The sequence below is a fragment of the Syngnathoides biaculeatus genome, chromosome 12 (genome assembly GCF_019802595.1).
Source record: "Syngnathoides biaculeatus isolate LvHL_M chromosome 12, ASM1980259v1, whole genome shotgun sequence".
In the NCBI taxonomy this organism is placed as follows: Eukaryota; Metazoa; Chordata; class Actinopteri; order Syngnathiformes; family Syngnathidae; genus Syngnathoides; species Syngnathoides biaculeatus.
Window position 1 is genome coordinate 18,562,164 of NC_084651.1, and position 27,889 is coordinate 18,590,052.

The window sequence follows — 27,889 nt, forward strand, 5'->3', positions numbered from 1 at the left end:
GCTTGAATTTTTTTCGTCTTGTCATTTTTTGTATTTATTTTGCAAGACTAACTGTCCTCTTAATTCAGAGCATTTGCACTCCCTCATGTATCAACCGTCTGCCCTGATTCATGATTATTTCCTCTGATTCCGCATGTACTTAAAAATCCTTTTCTTGCACCAGTGTCTTTGTCTGTCGATTAATTCACTCAAGCCCCTCTTTAAGTTTGTGAGTAGAAGAAATACTTCATATTCAATACTGTTGGGTACAGGATGACACAACCTACAAGATAGAATTCCCTTAAACTTGGAGGAAACATGCATAGTATTCATTTTATTTTGTCTTACAGCCAGATGTTATTTTGCCAAGCAACCCCCCGTCCACATCCATTTCTTTTTACACTCGTCGTTATGTGTTTTGTTTGTATACTCTGCTGAGAGTAAATGTGTTGTGTGTCAGATTGCCCAATAAAGGTGCAAAAGTGCCAATTACTACATCAGAAAATTGCAATAATTTAGACAAAAAAAGATTTACCATAATTCCCGGCCTACAGAGCACACCTGGTCACAAGCCTCACTGAGTACATTTGTAAAGAAAATACCATTTGGTACATACATAAGCCGCAGCTGTGTAAAAGCCGCAAGTGCCACATTAAAACACGAGATATTTACAAAGACAGTACACAGAAAGAGTTTAACGCTAGCGCCGCGCTAAAGCGAGTGCTAATGCTAACAGAGCCAGTTACAATAAAACTTACTGGTAAATACTACTGAGACAAACCAGTGACACAGAAGCAACACGCTAGCATAGCGGTAACGCTAGCGCAGTGCTAACAGGGCTGGTAAAAGTCACTTCCCTTGCACATATATTCCCCCTGTCTCACTCTTACCTTTACCGCTCAAGTGCCCCCTTGCGGCCGTTAGAAAAAAATGCATAAATTAGCTGCATCACCGCATAAACCACAGGGTTGAAAACGTGTGAAAAAAGCCACAGCTTGTAGGCCAGAAATTACGGTACTATTTTGGTGATGGTGTTTGTTTATACAGCAATATACACCTAATAGAATTTCTTGAAGCCTCTTTGCATGAATGCAGATAAAGAGAATGTAAAATTATTTGTAAATGTTCCATTTGTGTCAATTGTATCAAAGTGAAGATCAACGAAGGCTGTGACGGTTCTAAATGGCTTACATTCCTTATCTCATTGCTTCCAGCAGGCTATGCTCTATATGAGAGTGCACAAAAGGTCATATTAAGTAAAAAGGTCAGAACGGCACTGACCTCGAGCATGAGCTTTCAATTAATATATTTTGTGGGCCTTCAGAATCCAATTAAAGAGCGCACGGTAGAAGACTTGCATGTCCAATATGCTGTGACCCTCTGTAGAATTCTACACTATCCTTTTTACTTATTGTAAGTGGTTTTGTCACTAAGAAATGAAGTAAACCTGCATGTACATAAAAACCTTGCAACTGTGGCTTCTGCAAGTTTTGTCTTGTACAGAAACATTCCACAAATAGTTACTGATCTTATGCAGAATGTTTCTGTACAGCAGCTGTACTTCAGTTGTATTTTCGACGACTTGCGGTTTAATAAAATCCATACTATTACTTCAAAACCTTTCCCGTAACCATCTCGTTACTACAAAATAAAACATACGTGAATTGTAGAGCACAAAGCTGAAGAGTAGTCCGGTCTAGCTTGACTTTTTAAAAAAAGGGAGCTGTATGTGGAGGGGATCTGGCTTGTTTGTAAACTTCTATTAGGTATTGCTGCTGTCAATCAAGAGGCCAGTCAGAAAGGTCATGTGCCAAAGACCGGTCTTTGCCACACAGCTCTCCCCAACCTCGCTCCTGTTCTCTTTTTGCTACGAGACAAGTTGAGAGCAAGCAGTTATCGAGTTTTATTCTAACGTGTTGTACGTGAATTGACTCAGTACTAATTTGTCATTTCACATATACTATGAACATAGAACATCTCTGTTTATGCAGTATTTTCTTGCATGATGCATTTACACCTGGGTTGTTGCTATTTTTTTAGACAAATCACTCTGTATATTGCCTTTCTGCTTGTTTAGTAGAGAGATATAGCTTAATATTATGTCACACGATTTGCTATTACGCTGTAATAACTAATTAGTCAGTAATAAACTAATAAATCCCTTATTCTCAGGTATTTAGAGATTTATTAACTTTTTAATGTTGCTTGTTTAATGAGAAACTTTTTTTTAACAGTGAAATACATGCAGATCCATGAATTGTATATTGTTTACTCCCATGATAGAACCACCATTTTCTTTGGGATCACTGTTGAATATGCTTTAGTGTTTCTGAAATCCACTATCAGGCGGTGTAGAGGAACAGGTGAGGGTTATCTCAGCCATTTTTAATTTTCACACCATGCAGTAAACGGTGACGTCTACTCTAACTGTATTTTCTTTCCACTGACGCAATACATATTGATGCAATTAAGATGGAAGCATCTAGTGCTGACTCTGCTGCTTCCATCTCCAGTAGCAGATGATGAGTAAATTTACTACAATAGTGTAAAAATGAGGATAATACAACACATCTGTATGCATATTCACAGGAATACTTTCTGGACACTGGAGTGGAGGACACTTCCTCCAAGAAGGAGTGCCTCTTATATCTACGGAAAATAAAACGTATACTGGCAGGGAGTTGTTAATCCCTGTCCAACCCAGTAGGTTAAATTAGTTTTTATTAATCCAGAGATGTCAAAATATCGGTCTTCTTTTGGCTATCATGAGTTTGTTGGGGCATATGATTAACAACGTGACGGCCAGGCTAACCTTTCCTAGCTAACTTTGTTAACCAGCCAACATTCCGCTATTTAACTACAGTGCTGAATTAAACTAAATAAGTAAAACAAAATCAGATAAAATAATAAGTACACTAAAACAATCAGAACTATAACCACTCATTTGCATACATTTTTACTTTATTTCCTATGATCGAGTAAATTTAATGTAGGAGTGATTTTTGCACATTTAGTATCAGAGACTTTAAAAGATTTACTCAAGTGATATTGTACAGGGGGGGTAACTCTTACTAGTTATTTTCTGTTAAGGTACATTCCGACAAATATACGAGCAGGACACTAAAACATGAGCCAGTGGGAGTTCTGCCTTTTGACATTTGCCTGTTTCTGTCCCTGTGGCTGTTGGTGATTCTGTTCAGAATGTGAGTTCCACATTCTGCTCTCTCTGAATCGTGGATTAAGACAAGAGTGAAATCTGAGCATTTCCTGATCTGCTTGCATCACTTGGACCGATGTTCAAAACCTGACCTTCTCGACTTTGAAGTTGAGTATCCTTAACTGAACTGTATGCTGGCTTTGATTTGACATGTAAGAGTTGATGTCAAATTAATTATGAAATCCTTTCCCCTGCGCCACATGCTGGACACTCAACCACAGATCTATTTCTAACAAGGGCAATAATTGGTGGACATTTTTTTTCCAACCCTTTTCATTATACAGAAAGAAACATGCAATCCGTTGGTAATGAGGAAAATGTTGTCTTGATGTTTTAATATTTAACATTGCGGCTACACATTACTGTTTAGCACGCAGCAGCTTGCCACATTTAATAAGCTCCGTTGCAATGCTTATAGAAAGCCACACCGCACAAGGATAATAATAATTCAATTGGCTATCATACAAGAAAGTTCACAGTATTTGTCTGACCGCTGAACCTCCCAAAAGCCTGACCTGGAAATGACCCTGTGTACAGGACACACTTGAAACCATGTAGTTAAGATACTCTTACTATATGTATATGCTTGGATGTAGTAAATGCCCCTTGATTTAGGTTTTTGGGTTCTCCGTGTTATTGTAACTAGTCATATTTGTCCGTTTTATTTATGCTGCCTGTGTAAGAAAATGAAAGGCTTGCATAAATGAAACGCCTACATGAACATCTGAGGCCTTTACTAGCATTTTGCCTTCATCGTGTTTGTGTTGAAAGTAAAACATGATCTAATCAACATCATATGTCTGTTTTACACGACTAGACCAACCAATGATGGCTTTACTACTTTGTTTGGCATGCACTCAAGAGTGTGCGTAAGGTTTGGAAATCTCATTTTGTACTCATGCCCACATGTAATCCAGATGTAAACTACCATGTCGCCTGGTTATGTGCTGCTGTTGGCAAAATGGAACAAGTCTGGCCTTCTGCTAAGGACACACATTATATACACCGGAACTACAGGTGATATACTTACTGCCATTTCACCATTTGCAGTAACCCCTTTGGACCTAGTGGATTTGTGATTGTGCAACATATGCACAGTAGACTGCATACACACAGGTCCAATGTGAGATTTGAATTAAAATGTAGCAATCTGTGAGTAGAAAATAAACTATTGACTTGTGGGGACCTAAATGCAGACAGAATTACAAATTAGAAAAGTTTAAGAGACAGAAAGCTGGTACAAACAAAGGGTAAAGGTGAAATAAACAAAAAAAATAAAGAAAATCAACAAAATCTGGTATCTGCTTATCATTTTAACTCAATATCAACACTGTCGTGATTACAAAACACTCATAACTAACTTTCTGAGTGACAGTAATACTTGGGTATATTTACACACAATTATTTGCTCCCTTAGCCTACCTGAAGCAACATCATGTAGCCTCTCACTCAGGTAATAGTCATTTGGGTTGAGGTAGGGCAGCTGCTCCATGTACTGTTTCGGGATGAGGTACAGGACCTCAGCCACATGGCCGTCCTCAATGATGGACATTCGCTTGATGGAGCCCTTGCGTTTCACCCGTACATGGTCTACATTGTGGCTGTGGCTAGAGCTGCATAGCCTTCCAAGGCTGTTAAGATTGGGCAGAGTGGGCATGATGCTTCGGTGCCCCTCCACCGTGCCACAAAGGCAAGTGAAGCACTCCAGGTAGATATCAGCCAGCGTCCAGGGGTCAGGGTCAGTCCCCTTCTAAAAGGCAGATGCCTTTAACCATGACAAAAGGGTAGCTCTCAAAGAGTTCCATGTATGAAGTAAGGATGAACTCCAAATCCACAACAGTGCATGATAAAATCCAACGATATGCAGTTCGGTCGTGAGCAGGCTTTTCCTGGGAAATCCCCGTTACGATCTCATCTGTTCATATCTACTGAAAAAGCAAAAAGTTGTGCACCGATGCGCACCTTGTACAAGAGAAGTCAAACATCGGGGAAGACAAGAACCTCTACTGCAGGTAGAGCCCAGTGAGAGACTGCTAAAGGAGCTTATGAGTGTCTTCAGTCCAACCAGACTGGAGCCTTAAGCAGCTTATGGCTGACGTTGAGCCTATGATTATCTCCTGGGTGGGGTTAGGTAGTTCCAGATCAAGTTTGCTCAGTGTACTATGGGAGAACTGGATCTTAATGGGCCCTTCATACGATCGGTGTTCACGAAGTAGCCCTCAACCTCCAAATGGTTGGTGACCCCTGCTATACAGTATATTAACAGAATATATTGAACATCGCTCAATATCGTCTGACACACACACACACACACACACACACACACACACACACACACACACACACACACACAGACACTCATGCACATATAAACATCCATCCATCCATTTTCTTAGCTGCTTATTCTCACAAGGGTCGCGGGGAGTGCTGAAGCTCATCCCAGCTGTCAACGGGCAGGAGGCGGGGTACACCCTGAACTGGTTGCCAGCCAATCGCAGGGCACATAGAGACAGACAACCGTCACTCTCACAATAACACCTAGGGGCAATTTAGAGTGTCCAATTAACGTTGCATGTTTTGGGGATGTGGGAGGAAACCGGAGTGCCTAGAGAAAACGCATGCAGAAACGGAGAGAACACGGAAACTTCACATAGGCGGATCTGGGATTGAACCCGGGACCTCAGAACTGTGAGGCCAACGCTTTCCAGCTGAACCACCATATAAACAGTATAATTAAATAATCTGGTCTTTCCAAAAGAATTATGTTCTTAAATAGGACTGTATCGTGATAAAAATAATACAAAAATAATTGTTGTGGTTTCAAGAGCTTGGCCCTTCACTTCAAATTATAAGAATATCTTGTTTGTTGAGGAGGAAGAACTCAGACTTTGTGAGTGGTGTTCTGCTGGTTGTGTTTACAAATATTAAACCAATCCATACAGCAATAAACTAATTTAGCTGTTTTCAGATACATTGTAAATAATCCATCCGGGCTTTTGGGAACTTATTCTACAGAAGACAAATCGTGTACAGTACTGTACTATATAAGTACCGCTAATGAGTCTTTCAAGAATACAGTACTATCCAGATAAAGACAATGATGGGAGTGCAGCAGAGGACATGCAAGTGCGCTGCAGTGAGGTGCTGCAGCTCCAACCGACATCCACTCCTCAAATGTAGCTACGACACATCTTCCAACATGCTCACACATGAACACATGCATGCGCAGAATAAAAAGTCAGCTCTGCATGAATGAATAAAGGCACCGTTGTGAGATAGTCCCAACCCTCCTCTGCATAAACATCACACCTTTTCCGCTCTTCTTACCATCCAGTCCGAAGCAGGAGGTGATTTTTTGGGCATAGTTGCACAGCCCGTCGTAGCCCTGCTGCTCCTGCATCACTTTGTTCCTCTCCACAATCTTTACACACAGATAGCCACTGGCACACACACTCCGTCCCGTCTGGCAAAGCATGCACTCCTTCAGCTGCTTATGAATTATTCAGGTTTTTGCCAGGACACTTGCACAAGTGCGTTCACGAGCCCCTCATGCAGACTCATGCAGTCTTTACCCACACAGAAGCAGAGAAAAGTGCTGATTCAGAGGGATGCATGCATCCCTCTCCGCCGCTCCTATGGAGGAAGCAGCGGATTGCGTTACCGAAAGAAAAAGTCTCCTTTTTAATCCATCATTGATCACTACATTAAGTGCAATTGATAAAGTGTGCAGCATGCACTAACCTTTCTCAAGCAATGTGGACTTGGAGCAGGTACCAGGAAGCTCTTGGCAGAAAATTAGACTGTTTTGAGACTGAGCTGTGTATATTAAATCACTTAAAATTCCCCAATATGCACAAATCGAAAAGGATGCTTTTTTATTCCATGTTTTGGGAAAAGCAATAGAGGCTTCATCTTAAAAATGACCAAAAAGTAAATCTTTTCCATGCTTTATCAATATGAAATTGAAGTATTGTGGATAGTATGGTACAGTATGAGCCTACCGAATAGTTAATGTGGCTTTTCATTGAATGTCTTAGAACTGCATGGCAGGGGTCAAGTATGCATGCATGAATTGTTGATATTGCATGAAATCAAATTGACATGATACAAACATAGCCTCGCACAATTTCGGTACGAATTCTGCTGTGTTAAAGATCCTGTGGTGGAAGTGATAGGAAAGACAAATATGAACAACAAACCTATCCATAGATGAATGGCCAAATGAAATATTTTTGCAGAAAAAAAAACCTAGTTGAAAATAAAACACAAATAATGATTAAAAATGAAATAGCTGCAATAAGTCTGGAAGTATTATAGCTGTACAACTGTTAATCTTTCAAGCGACCGTGACCTCTGAACACTATGATGATGATTTCATGAAGCAAATTAATAGATTTTCCTAAAAAAAAAAAAAAGAGCTGAAATACATTACCGCAACTATGATGATTCTGAAAGAGCCGCAGGCCCACATGGGAGTACAGTATTGTACTTTTATCAGGTCACTAATGGAAGGAAACCAGTGCCAAGGTAAAAGCTATTGGCCTCGTACTGATACCTGGGGGTGGCTCGGAAGTGAGGCAAAGACTGAGAGTGCAGGAAAGGCTTTTAACTGACCTATTGATGGAATGTCTAATCATCAGAAATGGAGGCCAATCACTCGGTTTGTACTCTTACTCTCAATAATTCTACTTCTTGCCAATCTTGTGCTATTGTATTTTCAATAAAACATTGTTAGAGAACCCACATATAGATTTTCACATAATCCAAAGAGCGAGAAATCTTAGCAAGGTGCTATAATGTTTCATCTTCTCCTTTAAAAACACTGGAATGTGCTTCTGTTGTGGCTTCATCATCATACTGACCAACATAGATGCATGTAGGAACACGATGGTGGTCTGAGCGAGGCTAAGTGGGCTAATCAGTTACATCACGAGGTGGACCTTGAGCTCTATCGATCTCCACCGGCAGCAAGGAGGACACACTTTTGCAAACATACGAAATGCACGCATATGCAAGCCAGAACTCCAAGCTCTTTTTCTATTTGAAATAGCCTGACAGAGAATTGTAATAATATACACACCAATATGTGCCCCTGCACAATCAAAAGACATCACAAGAGCTGTATCACAAATTCTTAAATACATACATAATAAAGCCCAAATTTGTTGACAATCAAACATAAACTTACCAGTGTTGTTGTGTAGTAGTTGTAGTTTGCAAGTACAATCTTGCCTTGACATGCAAATGTAATTTGTTCAATGACTGTGCTCTTTTCTCAAAAAACTCATATCTCAAAACATATTTCCTAATTAAAATTAATGGAAATGTACTTAATATGTTGCAGTCGTCCCCCCCCCAAAAAAAAAAAAAATATTTGAAAATGTTTGTGCCCAAACACAAGTATCAACACATTGCAAAATATAGTCAGAAAAATGGCTCATGCCAACACCTGTGCTTATGAATCTAGCATACGTAAAACATTACACAAGAATAGAGTCCACGAGAGAAGAGCAAGTTGGAGTCTTACAAATAACATTGCTGCATGTTTGAGGTTCCAGAGCACCTCAGCAGCAAAATGCTCTTTGGACAGAGGAACTAAAGATGAATTGTTTGGGCAGAATACACGATGACATTTGTGAAGGAAAAAATGGCACATTCCAACTTGAAAACCTTATCCCCACTATAAGGTGTGCTTTCTTAACTCGGGCCCTGGCTAGCTTACTAACGTCAATGGAAAAAATAATTCACATCTATCGTTAATTTATCCGATTGGTCTAAGAGTTATGACGTTGTAGAAAAGGGGAATCCTGGGACTGTGGTGACGTCATCGGAAACCTATCCATAGCCTTTAATTACTTGAGCTGGGACCGCTGATAACAACACAGGTTGTATGATCATATCAACTCACAAGTTCTTACATGTGTTTAGACTCTAAAAGGAATGCCACAGCTGTACTTGTCAGTAGTGTCAGACTGCCTTGCTCATTGTCTTGTCCTGCCCTTTTCTCTCCTTTCTCATTATATATTCAAACTCCCGTGATTGACAGCAAAACTGTTTCAGTATTGACATATAAATCCACCATTCTGCAAGGCCATGGATCTAAACAGGATAGGTTTAACAAAATAAATAAAAATAAAAATTAGCTTTTTGTATCGAATAAATAATCAAACTCAATGAGATGCAGCACATCATTTCAGGCTCAAAGGATAAAGCTATTATGAATCTATCCACAGTTGTCAAATACCGTTGAGGTCATGATAATACTGGATCCCTTATTTCGCACACAGCTCATCTTATCATTCAAGCAAACCCTCTGACCTGTAGATAAAGAGTCTGGGGGCGCCATCTAACAGCCCAACCTGACACAAATCCAGTCCAGTCTAATGGCAACAAGCATAGACCATCCAGTAGCAGTACTGCAGCTGTTTGTGTCATGTAAGTATCTAGGAAAATAATTGCAGTACTTTGCTTTGCAATGTCACAGAAATTATATTACCACCGCTACCTGTGCTTAAAATCCTTCAATATATATGATGTATATCCTGTTCATGGTCAAAGGGAGCTGGAGCCAATTCCAGTGGACTTCAAGGACACGAAAGGCAGACTCCACCCAGGACTGGTCACGAGTCTATCACAGGATACATACAGAAACACATACCCACTCACACTGTCGGTGAGTAAAAATTGAACCCACAATGTCTGCATGGAGGTCCCTCAAGTGAACCACTACACTATCAGTCATGTATGTGTACCTAACAGTGATTCTCAAGAGTATCAATGCAGCACAAGCAGTCACATAAGCACAGTTGTTCACTGCAATCACAAGAGAGCAACCATTAAGCAAGGCACACTATTGAAACTCCCCACTTGTTCATATATGTGTGTCCAGGGATGGATTGATCACAGCTTTTGCTAAGGCCAGAGCAAGTTCAGTATTCTCAGACCACATACAGCACCGATGGACTATCACATTAGATTGAATGAGCAAATTAGGTGAATGGTACAGGGCATTATTTAAAATGTCTGATCTATTTTTAGGCATGAGGCTAGGCGGTCACATCATCTAATAAATAATGGGCTGCAGCAGTGTAGTTATCCAGCTGCACCGGCGTTAGCTCCTTGCGCAGTCAATGCTTGCCACTGGTCCCCTGACAGACGACATCGGAGTTCTTTGCCAAATACACCCGTCATTGAGCCCCCTCCCACCGAAAATGAAGACACCTTTGCCTCCGAATCAATTGACATGAAGGCTTCTGTGGCACAAGACACTCACCTTTTGCAGACATGCCGGGTAGGTAGACTGTCTTTGTCTGCAGAGATGAACCGAAGGCGAGCTCAGCTCAGCTCAAAAACACATTTCTAAATACCAGAATAAAAACGTGAAGTTTTTATTCTGGCATTCTCTGCATGATTTTAACGCATGGGAATCGGTGGCTACTATTTAAGCGAACTAGACGATGGAGATGGCACGCTCTGGCAGCAGGGCGTGTCCGTGAAGGCAGCATCCTTTTTGTTTTCCAACTTTAAATTCACCATGACCCATTTCTTGGTTAGACGACTCGTCTTTTATCCCCCAAGATTGTAGTAATCATAATATTAAAATCAGCCTCGTGAATCGTTATTTAGAAGATGAGCGACATTTATAGCACTAGCTCTAATAATAGGGTTGACAGGCACTCTGATGCCTTTGTTGTTGTTGTTGTTGCATCGTTTTTATACAAAGTGCCCTTATAGTGTGGAATTAGTTCTCGAGAAATTTCTCCAAGTAGAGTATTTCAAATAGATTATTGCCGATGTAGCTACTATAGGCCAACAAGTTCGGCAAGATGCAATCTCAATTTCCCAGATCCACGATGCTTGTTCTTCCAAAATCATTGAGAGAATCGTGTTTGGAACCAAATTGAAAAAGACTGTCCAGAGAATGCTTCCGTGCTCCATTGGTATGCGTTGGCCGTCGACAACGACATCACGCCGGTATGTGTTTGAATCTAGCGGGGCCTGCTGGTCAGGAATGGAGCTGCCTTCCTGGCTGCTGAGGGAAGTGCCACCGTGTCCGACGTGAGCTCGCCTTGTTCTCCTCATTCCACTCGCCAGACGTCTTGTTGTGGCTGCCAAGTGTCGCTGTTTTATTGCTCACGCGGATTCTCTGGTTACAAGGGTCGCTATACGAAAGCTCCAATCTGGATCGAGGCGGCAACAACAGGAAGAAGAAGATAGAGGAATTCTCTAGGTCTTCTCGGGAGAAAATAGTCCAGTCCAAGAACAAAATGTTCTCCAAATTTACGTCAATTCTTCAGCACGCAGTCGAAGCGGTAAGTCTTGAGCAAGCGTGTGCAAAAAAAAATGTGTATTTCTCTTTCTTTTTTAGAACATATTCCCTGCAGTCGGCGATATAAGGGTCTATGGTAAACGTCAGCAGAGCTAACAAGCGAGCTAACGAACTACCGTACACAAACACGAGATACTTTCCGCCAGTTTAAGTGGGAAATAGGACTAAATAATACACATTGTAACGTTTGTTTATCTACTCGTGACATGTCGCAGTTCTGCGACGAGCCTCGTGCGAATGGTCGCCAGCTGTTTGTGTTTCATGTAGCCTAGCCAACGCGACCAGTGAGCCGCTAATGTTAGCCGACAGCCATCTGTATTTTTATTTCGAGCTGTCGAAATAGTGAAACTCAAGTTTGGCGTTGCGCAAAAGTAGTTGCGCTCTTTTTTTAAAAAAACAAACAATCAGTGGGCACATTCTGGATCGTCTGTTATGTTTGTTTTGCGTGTTTTATTTTTTGGGAGGGGGCAACCTGCCCGAAACCAGATTTCAAAGACAGTAGCCTGAGTAGGTTTCCCGAAAACATGAAAAATAGTGATTTATAAATAACTGTTTACCTATCCCTTAATCGGCCGGCCACGGTGAGTGTTTAATCATAACTAAATGTCTACAATACTGCATTTTCACAATGTAAAACTGGTACAAATACAATTAAAAATACATTCACACACCGGGCAAATCTGTGACTACAATGACGTCATTTGGTCTAAAGAGTACAAACTGATACTCCTCGTACTATCGCCCAAACATGAACTCTTTGTCCTTCTCATCTGATAAACATCAACGAATAAATTTTTAATCCCTTTTTTTTTCAGCTAGCTCCATCGCTACCACTGCAGGAGGACTTTGTCTATCACTGGAAAGCCATTACACATTATTACATTGAAACATCAGGTAAGAAGTTTCAACCTAAAAAGATACACATCACATTTGTCTTTGGTCATTCCTAATATGTCAAGTACTTGGCATGATTGTAGCAAGTTGTGTCAATAATGTTGCTGGGGTTACCATCCTTGAAAATACTAGTTTAGAAACCAAAATATGTTTTGGATCTTTTGACTCAATTTGTTACATTTGACGTGAATATTACTTTTTCAGCATGGAGTTGTTGCACAACGCGGATGAATCGATCAGAGATTATTCTCGATGATGAGTGGGCTATAGGTTTGAGTTGGTCCAACTGTTGTAGGAGATTTGGCTGTTCCCCAAAAGTAATCACAGGTTTATGACGTAAAAGCTATGAAGAAAATCCCTACTTGGGGAATAATAAATCTTGCCACATTTTGAAGCGATCACATCTAATTAATACTTGGCGTTACACAATCAGGATTTTGGGGGTTTATCAGCAAGTTTAAAAAAAAAAAAACGATAACCAATAACAAGACGGGGCAGTCTGTCTGTTTACATGACTTGCTTACTTGTGTACTGTATACTAAGTACATATCTTCAAAATTATTCTCTAGCATTTTAGACTTAAAAACGTCTTCAAGACGGCCTTTAAAAGATCAATGACCTCTTGGGGCCATTCAAGGATTGGCCACTGACATAAGTTTAGGTTAATGCAACATTACAACATGACAGAAATAATGGATGTTGACTTAGAATATTAAAATTACTTTATTACAGTTGAATCACTTTAGCAAATACTGTTAATGACATACTTACTCTAAATTTCTCATTGTCCTGCCCAGCTATATCTACATGTGTTTTACAGAGTATGCGTATGATTGGGTTTTCCTTTTTTCCCTACACTCCTCCTTGTTTACATTCTACAGATGTGTTGCCACATTTAGTTGACGTTCCCCACGATGTCCTTTAGTAGTGCAGAGACTGTAATGAAGTTGCGTATTACTTGTCTGAGACACCACAAAATAGTCCGACACTAACAACAGACTGGCAATCAGTTCAGGGTGTACCCTGGCTCCTGCCCGCAGTTAGTAGGGATAGGCTCCAGCACTCCCGGAACCCATGTGAGGATGAGTGGTGTAGAAAATGGATACATTGATAATAGATGTATATCACAAGTCACTGTCAATCTTTACTTCATATAAAACTATGGTTTACCATGGTCATGCTGTTCTTTTTCAAAAAACTCATAGCATCAGTGCTATTCGTGCAAAAGTTAACGTAGAGCCCTATTAAATGACACTGAGACTCGATTGAGACTGTCCTTTGCTGCATGTTGTAGTTCCGTGCTACTCACATGTTGGTTTGGATTTACTTTAAATTATTTTGCAAGTTTCCTTGCTGTGATAAGTCTGTAGGTAATTACAATTTGGAAATGCTTACAAGATTTGACTGAGGGTATTGCAAACCTCACGCAAGCAACTTAAGATAATGAAGTAGATGTCCTACCTTGGCGCGTTTCTCTCTGCTCTCAGATGACAAAGCGCCAGTCACAGACACCAACATCCCATCCCACCTGGAACAGATGCTGGAAATACTGAGTCAGGAGGAAGGGGAACGGGAGTCTGGAGAGACTGGGCCCTGCATGGAGTATCTCCTGCACCACAAGATTCTGGAGACGCTTTACACTTTGGGCAAGGCAGATGTAAGACGCTCATGCTTTTAAATACCTTAAACGGAGTTTACTAATTGTCAAAATTTATCGACTAACACGATGTTGACAGTTTTGCAGAACATTCATATAATCGGGGTTATTACGATCGTACAAAGTGTCATGGATGTTTTCAGTACATTGTGTTGAGGATAAATGGTCCGCAAAACTGATGGATGTTTGAAGGCTGGTTTCCCACTAGTGTCCACCAGGTATGAAGCAGCAGGTCCTGACTTTTTACACAAAGCTACTAGCACACATTCGCCAACCTCTCCTGCCACATATCAACGTTCACAGACCAGTTCAGGTGTGTTGATCAGCGTTTGCAATATTTGGGTCAACTCTCTTCTTCTTGGAGTTTGCCCCGGGACAGGTTGTGTAACATATTTTTGACATGTTTCTGCTAGAAACTGATCCGCCTGTGTGGTGACGTACTGGCTGCTCCTACAGAAAATGAAGAGATTCAGTTCCTTTGCATAGTTTGTGCCAAACTTAAGCAGGATCCATATCTTGTCAACTTCTTCCTCGAGGTAGGTTTTCGGTGCTGTATGGTGAGGTTGGAGTCTTCTTGACTCGAATTAGTGGTATACATACATCTTAAAACTGCATAGTCTATCACTAACCTACGTTGTCATCGTGGCAGTATTTGTATGAAAACCACTCCAAAGCCATAAATATAAAAAAACATTAACATGAGAAGCAGTAAGTGTGGCACAGACTTCGTGTACCTTCATGTGCCGTGTGAAAACGTAATCGTATGCCCATGCTCAAATTTTAATGCTCGTAACCGCGAAACGTTGCATGTTGAAAATGATGTATGTCATAAACTGAGGACCCCTTACTACTACAGTTCCTAAATACAATCTAGTATGATGATCGTAAGTAAGGGCTTAAAATGATTTGTGAACAGAAGTCCTCATTGCTGTTATTTCCAGAACAAGTCGAGGAGAAATGAGACCAGTCCGGGTAGCGCAGATGGCCTGAAAGAGAGCGTGTTGGCCCCCGACACGGGTCAAGAACATGCAAACGGCAGTGAGGCACCACAAGCTGCTGCCTCCATCTCAAGTCCCACCACCAACAACAACAACAATTATAACCTGGTTACGTCGCTGCTCAACCTTACAAAGAGCCCCGTAAGTAATTAATGTTCATGATGGTCGAGACCTATTTTGAAAGGGTTTGTTTTTGATTTGGGTCCATTGTTAAGGATGGCAGGATTGTGGTGAAGGCTTGTGAAGGCCTTATGCTGCTGGTCAGTTTACCAGAACCTGCTGCCGCCAGGTGCTTGACTGAGAACACTGAGCTCTGTGAGCTTCTGACCGACAGGCTGGTCACCTTGTATAAAGCCCTTCCGCCATCCTTGGACCCTTTGGATATCGAGACGGTGGAGTCCATCAACTGGGGGTGAAACTCTTTTATTTTTTTGCACTATTTAATCGTAGAGACAGTAAAATTGTATAATATCCTGATCCTTTTGTTGTTCCTTTCAGTCTCGATGTGTATAATGTGAAAGAGGATGCTGCAGTGTTTGCAGGGAAGAGGCCTCTCATCTCCTTCCTGTCTTGGCTGGATTACTGCGATCAGCTCATCAAAGAAGCTCAGAAGGTCTGGAGCAGTTCCTGCTTTGCTGTCTGTGGATGTGTCATTTTGTCTTCATTTGACACCGTAAACAAATTTTTTGTTTTGTACTTTCAGTCGGCGGCCTCTGTGATGGCCAAGGCGTTGCGAGAGAGATTCTTTGTGTGCGTGATGGAGCCGCAGCTCATGCAGACGTAAGTCCTGTCTCGAGCCGAACTGCTTTGGAATCTTCCGTCAGGATTTGCTTCTTAAGGCCCGTGTACACGGTCCCAGGTCAGAGGTGGGCATCCTCACCTCCACAGCCCTGCTGAACAGGATCATCAGGCAGGTGACGTCCGAGGCGCTGCTTCAGGAGATGGTCTTCTTCTTGCTGGGGGAGGAGAGTGAAGCCGAGACTCCGTCTGCGATTGCTCAGAATCCCCTCAGACACAGACTCATCGAGCACTGTGACCACCTTTCAGATGAGGTCATCATCAACATTTCAGCAACCACTGTCAGTCTTGCTCATTTTGTTACGTTCCTCGTTGACAGTTTGTCTTCAGAAATCCCTTTCCCTTAGTCTTCTTGTTTCAAAATAAACCCTGCCTGGGTACAAAAAACAAAGCCTTCCAGTGACTCATGTTGACAACCAAAAGCACACAAATAACATCTGACAACCCGTTGTGCACATTGTTCTTGCGACAGCGTCCGTCGGCTTTAGTTTTTCCAATAGTAATGCCAACGCTTGGCATGTTGCTGTTGTGCTACGCGTCCAACTCAACCTCATTCCTGTGCTTTGCTCCTGCTTGCAGATCAGCATCATGACCCTGAGGCTGTTTGAGCAGCTCATCCAAAAGCCCAACCGGCACATCCTGCACAGTTTAGCGCTGCGTAACCTGGAGGAGAGGAACTACCTGGAGAACAAACCTCCCGAGGAGCGAGAGCCCATCGAAAACGGCCAGCCTCACGATGCTGTGTAAGGACACCTGGGATAAGCTTGTACGCTCGTTCACGCCACCACGTCTGTTCCAAGTGAAATTACATCTGCTTCATGTATAAAAGTAAACAATTTGTTAAAATTGCAACAACCCCTTCAAAAAGATCACCAATTTGACACAGCTTCCCCAAAATGCTCACCACTTGTGACGCGACACGGTAGGTCAACAGTTCATCTCCTGCACAGAGAGCCTTCATCTATGAATTAATTTTATGTGACAAAAATGTCACCTTTTCTGAAAGATTGTGTGCCTTAAGCGACAGCGTTTTGAGGTTGGCATTTTTATGACTGTGTCGTAAGAAACAAGTCAGGTTTATCATACTCATTGTTGATTGTTGTCATAGTAGTTAAAAGTAAGCGGCTGTAAACAATAATTGTAGTTGCATGCAAAACAGATCATAAGACAAACAATATGAAGTCATACGGTACTTTTGATGCAGCCAAATAATTAGTCGCTTGCGAACGGCTGAGCTAATTGTCCAGTGAATGTGTTTTTGTGCTCAGAGACCTGGAGGAGGATCCGCTGTTTGGCGACGACCTTTCTCCAGACAGCCGTCTGTCTTCGTCTGATTGGCTCAGCCCCTCTCCGTCCCAGAGTCCGGACCACTCTAAGTCTGAGGGGAAAACGGAAGTCCACAAGATCGTCAACAGGTTCGCGAGCCGCTCGTCCCGTGAAATCGTTGCTGTCATATGAATTTTTTCAATCTGGCCTCCTGCAGTTTCCTGTGTTTGGTCCCCGACGAGGCCAAGTCGTCGTACTTTGTGGAAGGAAGCGGGTACGACACGTACCTCCGAGATGCGCACAGACAGGTGAGCTCCCAGCAGCGGCCATAACCGCGAGAACACCTTTTAAATGCAGACTGGCGCGTCTCCTTAGTTCCGAGACTACTGTGGAGTCTGTCAGCGCTGGGACTGGAGAGGAACTCCCAAAGCCTTTGAGAAATGCAACTTGGAACTCCCCTTCTTTGAGGGTCACTTCCTTAAGGTCCTCTTTGACAGGATGGGTCGCATTCTCGATCAGGTCAGTTTGCTTATGCCCTTCAAGCATTGCCGGGAGTTCAAAATTGTCCTGTTACTTCAAAAAACAGACTAAAATCATTAAGTGTTTGTTTACCTCTGAAGGTTTTTTTTTTTTTTTTTTTTTTTTTTTTTTTTTTTTTAAATTGGTTAATTTGGACTGTCATTGATTATGACAAAAAAGAATTACTGGTAGAATAGGGCTTATCAAGGCAGAATTTTTGATGCAGTTCTGGTTGGATCATTTTATCCTTCTGTAATTCTGCGGGTGTACCCAGTGAAGTTTCCAGTTAGTTTCTCATCAGTGCTCTTCGCAGCCTTTTTAAATGTTTTAGTTGCGTTGCTTTAATAAGGGTCAAATAAATCTGTGAGCCCTCTCAGCTCTCTCTGGGTCTCAGGCAGAAAATATGGAAATGTTCATGATAAAAGCCCTTTTGCCAGCAAGACAAGACCCCCCCTGTAATGTTGAGCTCTCATCTTGCAGCCGTACGATGTCAACCTGCAAGTGACAGCGGTTCTGTCCAAACTGTCCTTGTTACCGCACCCGCACCTGCACGAGTACATGCTGGACCCCTACATTAACCTGGCTCCCGGATGCAGGTCTCTGTTCTCTGTTGTGGTCAGGGTGAGTTCACCACAGTCTTTCTGTCATATTTGGATACTGGTCTAACTGGGGTTCAGACATTCTGGAGTCTGTAATGGATTATAAATGATCATTTGAGGAAAGTGCTGGTTTACTCCCTTAAATTCCCAGAGGTTTGTACATTGCTGCAAATGTTGCTATCCATTTTGTCAGGTGGTGGGAGATCTCATGTTGAGAATTCAACGCATCCCAGACTTCACCCCCAAACTGCTGCTGGTGAGGAAGAGGCTGTTGGGTCTGGAACCTGAAGGCATCACGTATGTACCGTAGCGGAAATGAGCGCTGGGTTGTGTTTTTGTCTCCCGAGCGGGAGCATGTTTTGAATCCGCATCTCCTCGCAGGATCGACCACATGACCCTGCTGGAGGGGGTGATCGTGTTGGAGGAGTTCTGCAAAGAGCTAGCGGCCATCGCCTTCGTCAAATACCACGCCACTGCCTCGTCGTCGCCGTAGAAGTTGGGACGCTCTTCCTCCCGGGCTGCCCCGACGTCGGCGCTAAGTGGTCATCCGCACTCGATGTGTCGGTCTGAAGTTTGGCGCCAAGCTCATGAAACACTGCCCATCCAGCAGATGAACAAGCTCAACGTCTGCGTCTTCGTTCACCGCCTCGCCAATCATCACCGTCATCATGGACATATTGTGTTTGGGACAAACAGGTGGTTGTATTTATTCTCAGTCATGGACATCATCGCCTAAGTGTGCAAGCACATTTTTTTTTTTTTTGGGGGGGGGGGTGAATTTTGATCTCAACTTGCCAATGGTCACGTTCATAGACGTGCAGTTATAATTCTCCTTGGACTGCAGTATGACCGGTACTGCAGACACTTTTTAAAAGGATATTTCCTCGTATTTATTGATTTGCTTTCAGGTCGCCTTTCTTTTTAAACCAATGTGGTATTGGGATGCTTTTAATGCTTTTGACGAGCAGATGATTTTTGTTCATCCCAAAAAAATGGAAGCTTCACCGGCATAATCCAAAGATGTCACCATCCAATGTGGTGTGTTTAGGAGCCGGGGGGACTGTTGCACATGCACTTGTTACATTTTGGCTTGCTTTTTAGACATTTGTACAAAGATACAAAGCCTCTCAATGTTCCGTTTTGTATGTCGTTAATCTGAAGTTGCTATGCCTTCTTATACAAACTTGTATTTAAAAGCAGTTGTTGTGTCTCGGATGACCCAAACGTGGGCTGTACATTGTTACATTTTTTTTTCTTGGTCAGATGTTGGTTGCTTTAACTCAACATCTTCCCCCACTTTTGAAGTCCTTGAGTGAATTTGAGATTCTCCTTCGTGTATTTGATGTTTCAGCACGTGTATGCGAATGTGAGAGATTAAATGCTCACCTCATCCTCTCTTTCTGAGCTCTTGAAGTGCTCGTACAGGGTCACATTTGCACATTTGTGTCTTCACACTTGCTCACTGTGTATAAATATGTACGCCACAAAAAGAATTTCCTTTCCTATACCAAAATAAAAACAATACAGTATCACAGGAGTACTGTTTCTATCTTAACAGAACTCTTGCATTTTTTTTTCATCCTGCACATTTTATAATCTGCCATTTTGTTTACTTTCAGTGTCCAGTAGTGTACAATAGCAATATAGGAAAAAATACTACCTGGCGTCAATGCATGACATGGCATTATTCTTTGTTGGAAGGTCACAGAAGGCTGATTGTTCGCAGTAACTCATGATGACTTTGACTTCTTTCATAAATCTGTTTAGCTGCATCAATTTACGTTTGTCACTGTGACAGCTTTTGTCTGACTGGTCAGTTTTATCACAGCAGTACTCAAGTCACTTCTTTCTCGGCATGAAAGAAAAGGGAGCCGTTTTTTAATTTGGATTTTGTGCAATGCAGATGCATGATCTTCCCACCTGGTGCTTCACTGAGGACTTCAAAAGGCAAGCCTGAAGCTTTCACACCGGCTTGATTTATTCTTCCCGTAGCCGCAGGTGTCACTCCAGTCCTGTCAGAACAATGTGCTCTTGCTCAACTTTCTCCATTTCAATAAAAGATATATCTCAACTTGGCTCATTATTGTTTAATCTTGTTTTTATTACAAAAGATTTGTACAATAAAACAAAAAGTACTCTGGCGCTATATGAAGTCATTTTTGATCATCATTGAGTACGTCCTTGAACAGGGACAAAGTCGTTTTGTTTTTTTGGTTGTAAATTTACAACCTTTGACATCATGCATGTGGAAATGTGTCCAAGCTCTGCAAAGTTATTTGCCTTGCAAAAAAATAAAAATACAAACGTAGTCAAGGTACAAGAATAAGCCCAGGAAAAAAAGGCACTATGGTGCTGAAAAGAAATTTGTTCTGACTGATGCTGAGATCATTTTTCATTCCTGGTTAAAAGGGAACTAGCTCACTTTATTTAAAAGCCTACCGGTGGTGAAAGGCTAGTGAAAATGACCACGACAGCTTTGCTGAGAATGAAAGAAATATTTAATTGCAATCTTGAGGCTGGCTTCCTCTCATGAATTTGAACGGCCAGTAAATCAGGCAGCATACTTTGCAGCTGCTTGTGTTGTGACGTCACATTTTGGACAAAATAATGCAGATGTGTTGAGGAAACATAATGAGCAATACTGACCCTTAGGAAGAGTGGACCCTCCAAAGTTCAACCTCTCCAAATTTGGTGTTCAATTACAAGTTTGTAGGGAAAAAAAACCCCTGGGATTATGTAATTTAATTTTGCATGACATCAAATTAAATGTCACCACCAATTTACAGTACATATCGTAGAAATTACTAGAAAGATGTCAATCAATGTTTAGTGTTTCTTTGGAGTTACCTTGCAATCTTCAAATGGTGAGCAGTTAATTTATCAATATGCTTGGATGACAATTCGGGATATTGAAATGTTGCAAGCCTGTCCACCTAAAAGTTTTACAGTGGCAACGTTTTGCATCATGCACGTTGTATAGCGCATGTCCTTTGGGGTAGTGTGCGAGCTGGAGATGATCCCGTCTGATTTTAGGGTGAGAGGGGGGTACACCACAGACTGGTCGCCAGCTCATCATAGGACACAAAGACAACCGTTCACTCACATTCAGTCCTAAAGGCAATTGAGACAGGTCTTCAATTAATCAGATGTGCCTAATACAGTTTTTTTTTTGTCTATAGTGGGGTTTGGGGTGTCAATATGAGTAAACACAGAACTTGCAAACACCATACAAAAAGCCCGGTCCCCAGATTCGAACACCAACTGTGAGGTTGCTGTGCTCATAAACATTTTGAAATGATAACTTTGTCAACCAGCCTCTTGTGGATGTCGTTCAACCTTGGAGGTTCCACTGGACAATGTGCATCAGTGATCACTACAAAGGATTGTCCACATTCTCCAATCCAAGGGTGCTTCAGCACCATGTAATTCCTATGAATGTCCACACATCAGAGCCGAAACTCCACGTCACAAAGATGACCTCCAGCTGCTTGTTTGTTTGTTTGTTTGTGACGCAATCGTCCAACTCGTGACAGCATAAGAGCCTATTAAAATATTTCCCGTACAGTATACTCTTACATATTCACTTCTTTGTCCCATTATCATGGACATACAAAACCACAACATAAAAAAAAAAAAAATGACATGCCATTACACAAAACTATAACAGGCCAAAAAAATGCAAGTGGTCTTTAAAAAAAAAAAAAAAAAAAAAACTATATACATGAGCAAAACTCTTAATTCTCCATTTACACACACAGATGTGTGTGTGTGTGTGTGCGTACATTCAGAAAAACATCTTTGGCGGGTGTGACACTTTGTGACACCCAACTGAGTGTTCTTGCAATTGGATCTTCAAAAACAAACAAAAAAAGGCACACGCACACAAAAATACCATTTTACGACAAAATAGAATTCTGAAAACGTGTAGTGATATACTTCCTATGCATTTGCGAATATATATATATTTATATATAGCAAAACATATCGTAAAAGGGTCAACACACACACACAACACACACACACACACACACACAACACACACACACACCACACACACACACACACACACACACACACACACACACACACACACACAACACACACACACACACACACACACACACACAAACTCACAGGCCCTTGATTGTGTGTGTTGTACGTAAGGTCACATTGAGAAGTTTGATGAAGGAAGGAAGGAAGGCATCAATAAATAAAGACAAAGACGCTCTAGCTCGGTCGGCTCAGTCAGTTTTGGAGTTTTGCGCCGCCGCGTCCAAGTTGACCACCTGCAGCTCGGTCAGGTTAGTGCTGCTACTGCCGCTCGACTGTGGACCAATCACCATCTGGAACACAAACACGTGGGGGTGGGGGATGGGGTGTTAACCGGTGGGGGGCCAGCAGCTCACTCACTAACCAGACACTGCATTAGGTACGCGTGCACAACCTGATGGCAGTGTGCCGAGAGCCGTTACTCACACTTTGTAAAATGAAAAAATTAAAAAACATCCCAATGTTTCATATATTTTGGTTTTGCATTGTAGTGATGCAGTAATAGCCATTTAGTATTAAAAGAAAAGATCTGAAGGATGGACCAGGTCATTCCTGGTTGAGGTTAAAAGAAATGGTGTACAAAATGTGCAAACTCATTTCTTGTAATTAATGATTCACATTTTTTATGGATTGAATCACTCACCATTTTAACAAATTTTCTAAAATATACAAGCTTAAACAGTATTAGTTATAAATCATTATTCAATTAATGTGCTATACGCGGCCCCCCAGGACATACTTTGCATAGGCCTGCCTGATACAGATGTAAATACATGAATACAAAGTTTGAGTTTCCTGTATATGTAGTTATAGTACAGTTAGAAACCACAACAAACACAAATGACAGCCACAACCATTAGATTACGGTAATAAAACTAATGAAAGTGAGCAGGATTATCTTTTTACGGTTCCAGAATGATCATTGAAGCTCCTGGTATCAGATAGCTTATAGTGTTGTACTGCTTGTAAAGTGCGACAGGCTTGTTGCATATGGCAATACGAATTTCATGCATGCAGAATAAATGTGTGCACAGTGGGTATGGAAAGCATTCAGACCCCTTCCAACGTTTCACCCTTTGTTATATTGCAGCCATTTACTAAAATCATTTCAGTTTCGAAAAATCCATCAGTCGACCTGAACTGGTCGCCAGCCTATCGCAGGGCACAGACAGACGAAGACCCATTCCCACATAGCCGCTTCTGGACGATTGAAAGCATTCAGCCAACCTAGCGTGCACATTTTTGGAATAAACAAGGAAGTCCGAGTACCTGGAGAACATGCAAACTCTCCACAGGAAGGATTCGGGATTCCGCATATTTAACAAACCCAGAAGCTGACGACTGTGAGGCAGATATGCTAACCACTCATCCAGGTGCTGCCCGTTCAGACGCACTGACAAACAAGTGCATGCGCTGAATAAACAAGCTTTGTGTGTTTAGCCTAGCGCGGGTGTGACGTTTTGCTGCAAGACACCAGCGGCGACTCCACATTCCCGCGAGGCGACGGCGGCAAGTGACGGGCACAATCGGTGCGCTGTTAGCGTGTGGGGGCGAGGTCATGTGACATGCTGGTTGCAGAGGGAATAGCGGAGTTTCACTTGTGAAATGCAGATCTTGCCGTACTGGGTGAAGCTGCACCGCGGAGACCGGGATCTGCACTGTGCCGGGGGGAGCCGTGAGGAACACCTGCGGGACAGAGGCTGGGAGGAAGAGGAAAAGCCTTCAGTGGTCGTGCTCGCGTCTCGGGAAAGGTGTACTCTGTATTGCTGATATAGAGCTCGTCCACGTGACGTCACCATTTTCAAGGGGGCATATTGCCGGTCAAAAAGAGCTGCTCGACAGTGTGGGTGGGGGACATTGAACCGGAGCAGAATATTCACAATGCCCGAGACTTGTTGTGCTATAGGTTGTCACAACAGACGAGATAGATATTGAAATAGGTCATTCTATATAGAATACCATCTGAAAGGACCAGAAAAGATCGATGGATTTTGTCAATTAAACGTGATGGATGGTGCCCAATGGAATACACACGACCGTGTTGCGATCGCTTCCTTTCAGGTAGGAATTATTCTTCTCAATCTCAAATTCCCAAGAAGTATTTATAATGCCAAGTTGGCTCATTTGAGAACAATGCGTATTCAAAAAAACACAATAAAAAAAGACAGGGAGTCGTCTCCAACATACACGGAAGCGCGTTGCGGCCACACGTTAAACTTCGGTAAACCTCTCTGACTGACTTTTTTTTTTTTTTTTTTTTTTTAAATATGCATTGTTCTCAAATGAGTCCAATGCGTATTTAAAAAAAGAAAATAAACCGTGGGTCACACAGAGTTTTACCGAAGTTTAATGTGTGGCCGAAACACGCTTCATGTACATAGGGAGGAGCCGACTCGCTTTCCTCAATCATAGTTGATGAATGCGATTTATTCTTGATTGAGAACAGACCCAGCAACGAAGTACTTGTATGTGTCCAGACTTTTCTACGCTTTCAAACTCTTCCGTGTAAATCTCGACGACTTACTCACCATATCTATATGTAGATCCAGTTGCCCAAGACAAGCGGAAGCAGGTTAATAGTCCAATTTCTTATCGGCAAAAATATCAACTTCGGCATTAAATATGGGTCCTTTATGCCAAGTGTCTCATTTTTCCACGTCACCTTCTAAATGTTTAACGGTATCGGACAAAACTCTGGGCATCGTGCTATAAGACATATTTTCGTGCCGTCTCCAACCGACTTAGCATTGAAGAATGCTTCGCTAGATTGTCAATATGGCCAGTCACGTGACTTCGGTCATGTAGGTGCACGAGCTCTATACACCGCAAGGGTCACGGACTCGTGTTTTTCCTTGTTGTTCCCCACTACTAACATCACTTTAGGCAAATTAGTTAAATCAAAATACGTTTTTAAAAAAACATTTTAGAAAACTACTTGGAACAATTAATAGGCATGTGCCAAGCACGAGTAGCCTCATGGATCCTACTATAGTAGTAGCACCAAATTATTAACCAGCAGTTATGCCAAAGTTGTCCTTATCGTGTCCAAAAATGTCAAGGAGAAATCTTTTTACTAGTGTGTTGCTTTGTCCTCCAGTCAGGACAAAGAGCATGTAATGGTACAGTGGTTCTCAAACATTTTAGTCCAAGTACCACCACCACAAAAAATTAAATACAGTATAACTGTACATACAAAAAGGAATTAAAAAAGTTTAAGCCACTTAAAATGATGCAGTTTGATCATTTAATTCGGTGATTCTTTTGCCTCACTGAGTATCAGTGTAGTAGTACATGAACCTTAAGCTGGATATTGAATAAATGCTGAAGTCACGTACTTTGTCTTTATGACTAGGACAATTTTGACATTCTAGTAGGCCAACTCCATGTTACTAGTTGATAACTGCGTGCCAGTGCCACTAATACCTACTAGTACTGCTGACCTTATAGAGTTCTGGTTTACAGTACTTTGACTGCTTCTTTAGTTGTACTAGTAACCTGCATATGTCAACTAGAGTGCAGTCTTCCCTCATCAGTAACATGTACAGCAGGTGTTCTTCTAATCCACCCAAATCATTTTGCTAGCGTGCAGAGATGGCATACAGTAGTGAAAAAAAATTGTTACGACTCAGATATTCACTAGTGCATTGAAAGGTCTTACTAGTGAGAATAAGGAGCATACTGGAACATGGCCCTTAGTATTATAATGATAACTTTTTTGTGTGTGTTACCTGCGTCGTGGGCTTGCGCGTGTGACACCTGCATGGCCGACGTGCCCTGGAAGGCGTTGAGCACGGCCAGCCCCCCGTCGGCCAGAGTGGGTGTGGAGGCGTACATCACCGTGTGGGGACTGGGGTACATCATGTGACCCGCCACAGACGACGGCACCGTCGAGGTGACGATGGTTGCCGGGAGACTCACTGTCGCTGAAAGTCAGAGGACAGCGTGAGTGTGCAGGTGGACGCCAGCAGGTGGCGTTTATCTTTAATTTGAAAAAAAAAAAATCCTCATTCCAGTCCAGTGTGAGCGGAAGCCAGCCAATAGAAGGGTACATCACAAATAAATAAAAATCAAACACAGTCACAGCGATGGACAATTTACAGCCGGGGTGGGCTAACTTCTGTGCTCAAGGCCATTACTTGTATTTAAAGAGTGGTTATTTGTAAGTTGAAAAAAAAAATTATAGATATATACACAACTAAAGTGTAAAGTATTTGCATTTTTGGGAGTTAAAATTATATTCATTATTGACAAAACAATTTTTTTTTTGGTAAAATTGATTGTACTCATACATTTTGATTGTATATTCACTATTTTACAAAAAAAAACTATTGTGTGTAAAAAAAAAAAAAAAAACACATTAGCGCTGACCAATTTTAGTCAAACAATTTAGAAAAATGAACGTGACAAATCTCACAGGACTCTTGATACATTAAATTAAAGAACAAAACAGACTGTATGAGGCCCGGGGGACATACTTTGCCCAGCTCTGATTTGACTCATGCGTGTTTTGGGGAGGTGGGAGGGAGCCAGAGTTCCAAGAACGAAAACAAAAACGGACAAGAACAGGGAGAACATGCAAATAAATTCTAGCACTGGAAGGCCATTGCCGAGATTTGAACTGCTAACTCAGAACTGTGATGCAGACGCACTTTACCACTAATACACCGTGCCACCACAATGTAAAAGTAATCCTGCAACATTTAGACCTAACTAAAGCCACCTTTGCACATAGTGATACGGTGCTCCTAAACTTTGCCTTAGTGCTTTAGCAGAGCACAAATGTGACGACGTCAACCATCATGTGGCTCATCGGCGTCAGATTCAGTATGTAAACAGTGCGCCATCATATCTGTGCCACGCAGTTGGAACCAGCCAAAGAAAACCAAACGAGACCACAATGGAGGACGGCCAGCATTTTGTGCATCATCAAAAGTCAGAATAGTACGAATTGCTGATGTTACAGAGTGGATCATTTCGGATGGCACCTTATTCACAGTATTTTTGTGATTAAGAAAAGAACGGATCCAAAACCCAAGTCCTATGCCTGACAATAACACACTTGGACTCTTTTGGAAAAACTAAAATATCTAAACCTTTTGAAAGGTGTGGTTTTAACTTCAAGTTTAACCCTTTTTAGGGCACCTTTGAAACATTGGAGTTAGACCAAGGGTTTTCCAAGTGTTTAGAAAGGAAAGCTTTCATTGTCCTGAACACATTGGGGGAACATACAGTAAAACACTGGGGGAAGCCACGACGTACTGACATTGGCTTGACAGGTTTAAAAGTACCAGTACATATTTGTCTCCATATTTCTTTTGTAACTTCAATGGTTGACACGTCTGATATTGTGGTCAAGTCAGAGTGGACCGCTCAGGGGCTTTAGTGTGTTTGCTCGGACATACAAAAAATGTGAGGGATCATTGTTTAGAGGAAATGCTGATCATCAAGCAGTAATCCGTCTTTGGTGCTTTTTAATTATTGTTTGTTAAAAATCAATTCCTGACATCTTCATAATTTCTGTTTCTGTCAATTTTATGGTAAAACATTTTTTATAGCGCTGTACATTTGGGTCAGAGGGAGGAG

General features: G+C 41.8%; 3 protein-coding genes across 9 annotated transcripts in view; 1 reads left to right on the plus strand and 2 right to left on the minus strand.

Annotated features, from left to right (window-relative positions):
- The window catches only part of LOC133509464 (actin-binding LIM protein 1-like), a 48,719-nt gene extending 37,781 nt beyond the window's left edge, over positions 1-10,938 (minus strand). The window contains exon 1 of one of the 2 annotated variants that reach the window (XR_009797350.1): positions 10,470-10,938. The gene's annotated coding sequence lies outside the window, so the exon portion shown is untranslated. Of the gene's footprint in view, positions 1-8,384; positions 8,405-10,469 lie in introns of those variants that run through there. The other variant, XM_061836474.1, reaches the window with a different exon arrangement.
- On the plus strand, positions 10,280-20,332 carry fhip2a (FHF complex subunit HOOK interacting protein 2). 3 transcript variants are annotated; one of them, XM_061836471.1, is made up of 18 exons: positions 10,280-10,487; positions 11,354-11,508; positions 12,341-12,419; positions 13,907-14,076; positions 14,285-14,389; positions 14,490-14,612; positions 15,018-15,215; positions 15,290-15,486; positions 15,573-15,687; positions 15,778-15,854; positions 15,934-16,153; positions 16,452-16,615; positions 17,141-17,287; positions 17,356-17,446; positions 17,514-17,657; positions 18,138-18,278; positions 18,450-18,553; positions 18,638-20,332. In XM_061836471.1, the coding sequence occupies exons 1-18, from the start codon at positions 10,481-10,483 to the stop codon at positions 18,747-18,749; spliced, it is 2,349 nt and encodes a 782-aa protein (XP_061692455.1). In that variant the 5' UTR covers positions 10,280-10,480; the 3' UTR covers positions 18,750-20,332. The 3 variants fall into 3 exon arrangements, with proteins under 3 accessions (XP_061692455.1, XP_061692456.1, XP_061692457.1); XM_061836472.1 differs by having other exon boundaries at positions 10,281-10,487; positions 15,934-16,126; XM_061836473.1 differs by lacking the exon at positions 10,280-10,487 and adding an exon at positions 11,118-11,254.
- Positions 20,333-22,358: 2,026 nt separating this feature from the next.
- The window catches only part of srfb (serum response factor b), a 49,295-nt gene continuing 43,764 nt past the window's right edge, over positions 22,359-27,889 (minus strand). Inside the window, exons 5-7 of one of the 4 annotated variants that reach the window (XM_061836443.1) lie at positions 26,035-26,229; positions 23,930-24,006; positions 22,359-22,599 (exon numbers count right to left, since the gene is read on the minus strand). In XM_061836443.1, the coding sequence (XP_061692427.1) occupies positions 22,498-22,599; positions 23,930-24,006; positions 26,035-26,229 (374 nt within the window). In that variant the 3' untranslated portion in view covers positions 22,359-22,497. Of the gene's footprint in view, positions 22,600-22,646; positions 24,007-26,034; positions 26,230-27,889 lie in introns of those variants that run through there. The other 3 variants (XM_061836444.1, XM_061836445.1, XM_061836441.1) reach the window with 3 other exon arrangements.

Excerpts from the sequence above, each read along its gene's own strand:
- fhip2a (XM_061836471.1), top strand. Across the intron at positions 11,509-12,340 it reads TTCAGCACGCAGTCGAAGCG|CTAGCTCCATCGCTACCACT; the intron begins GTAAGTCTTGAG and ends TTTTTTTTTCAG. Across the intron at positions 17,288-17,355 it reads GTCCACAAGATCGTCAACAG|TTTCCTGTGTTTGGTCCCCG; the intron begins GTTCGCGAGCCG and ends GGCCTCCTGCAG.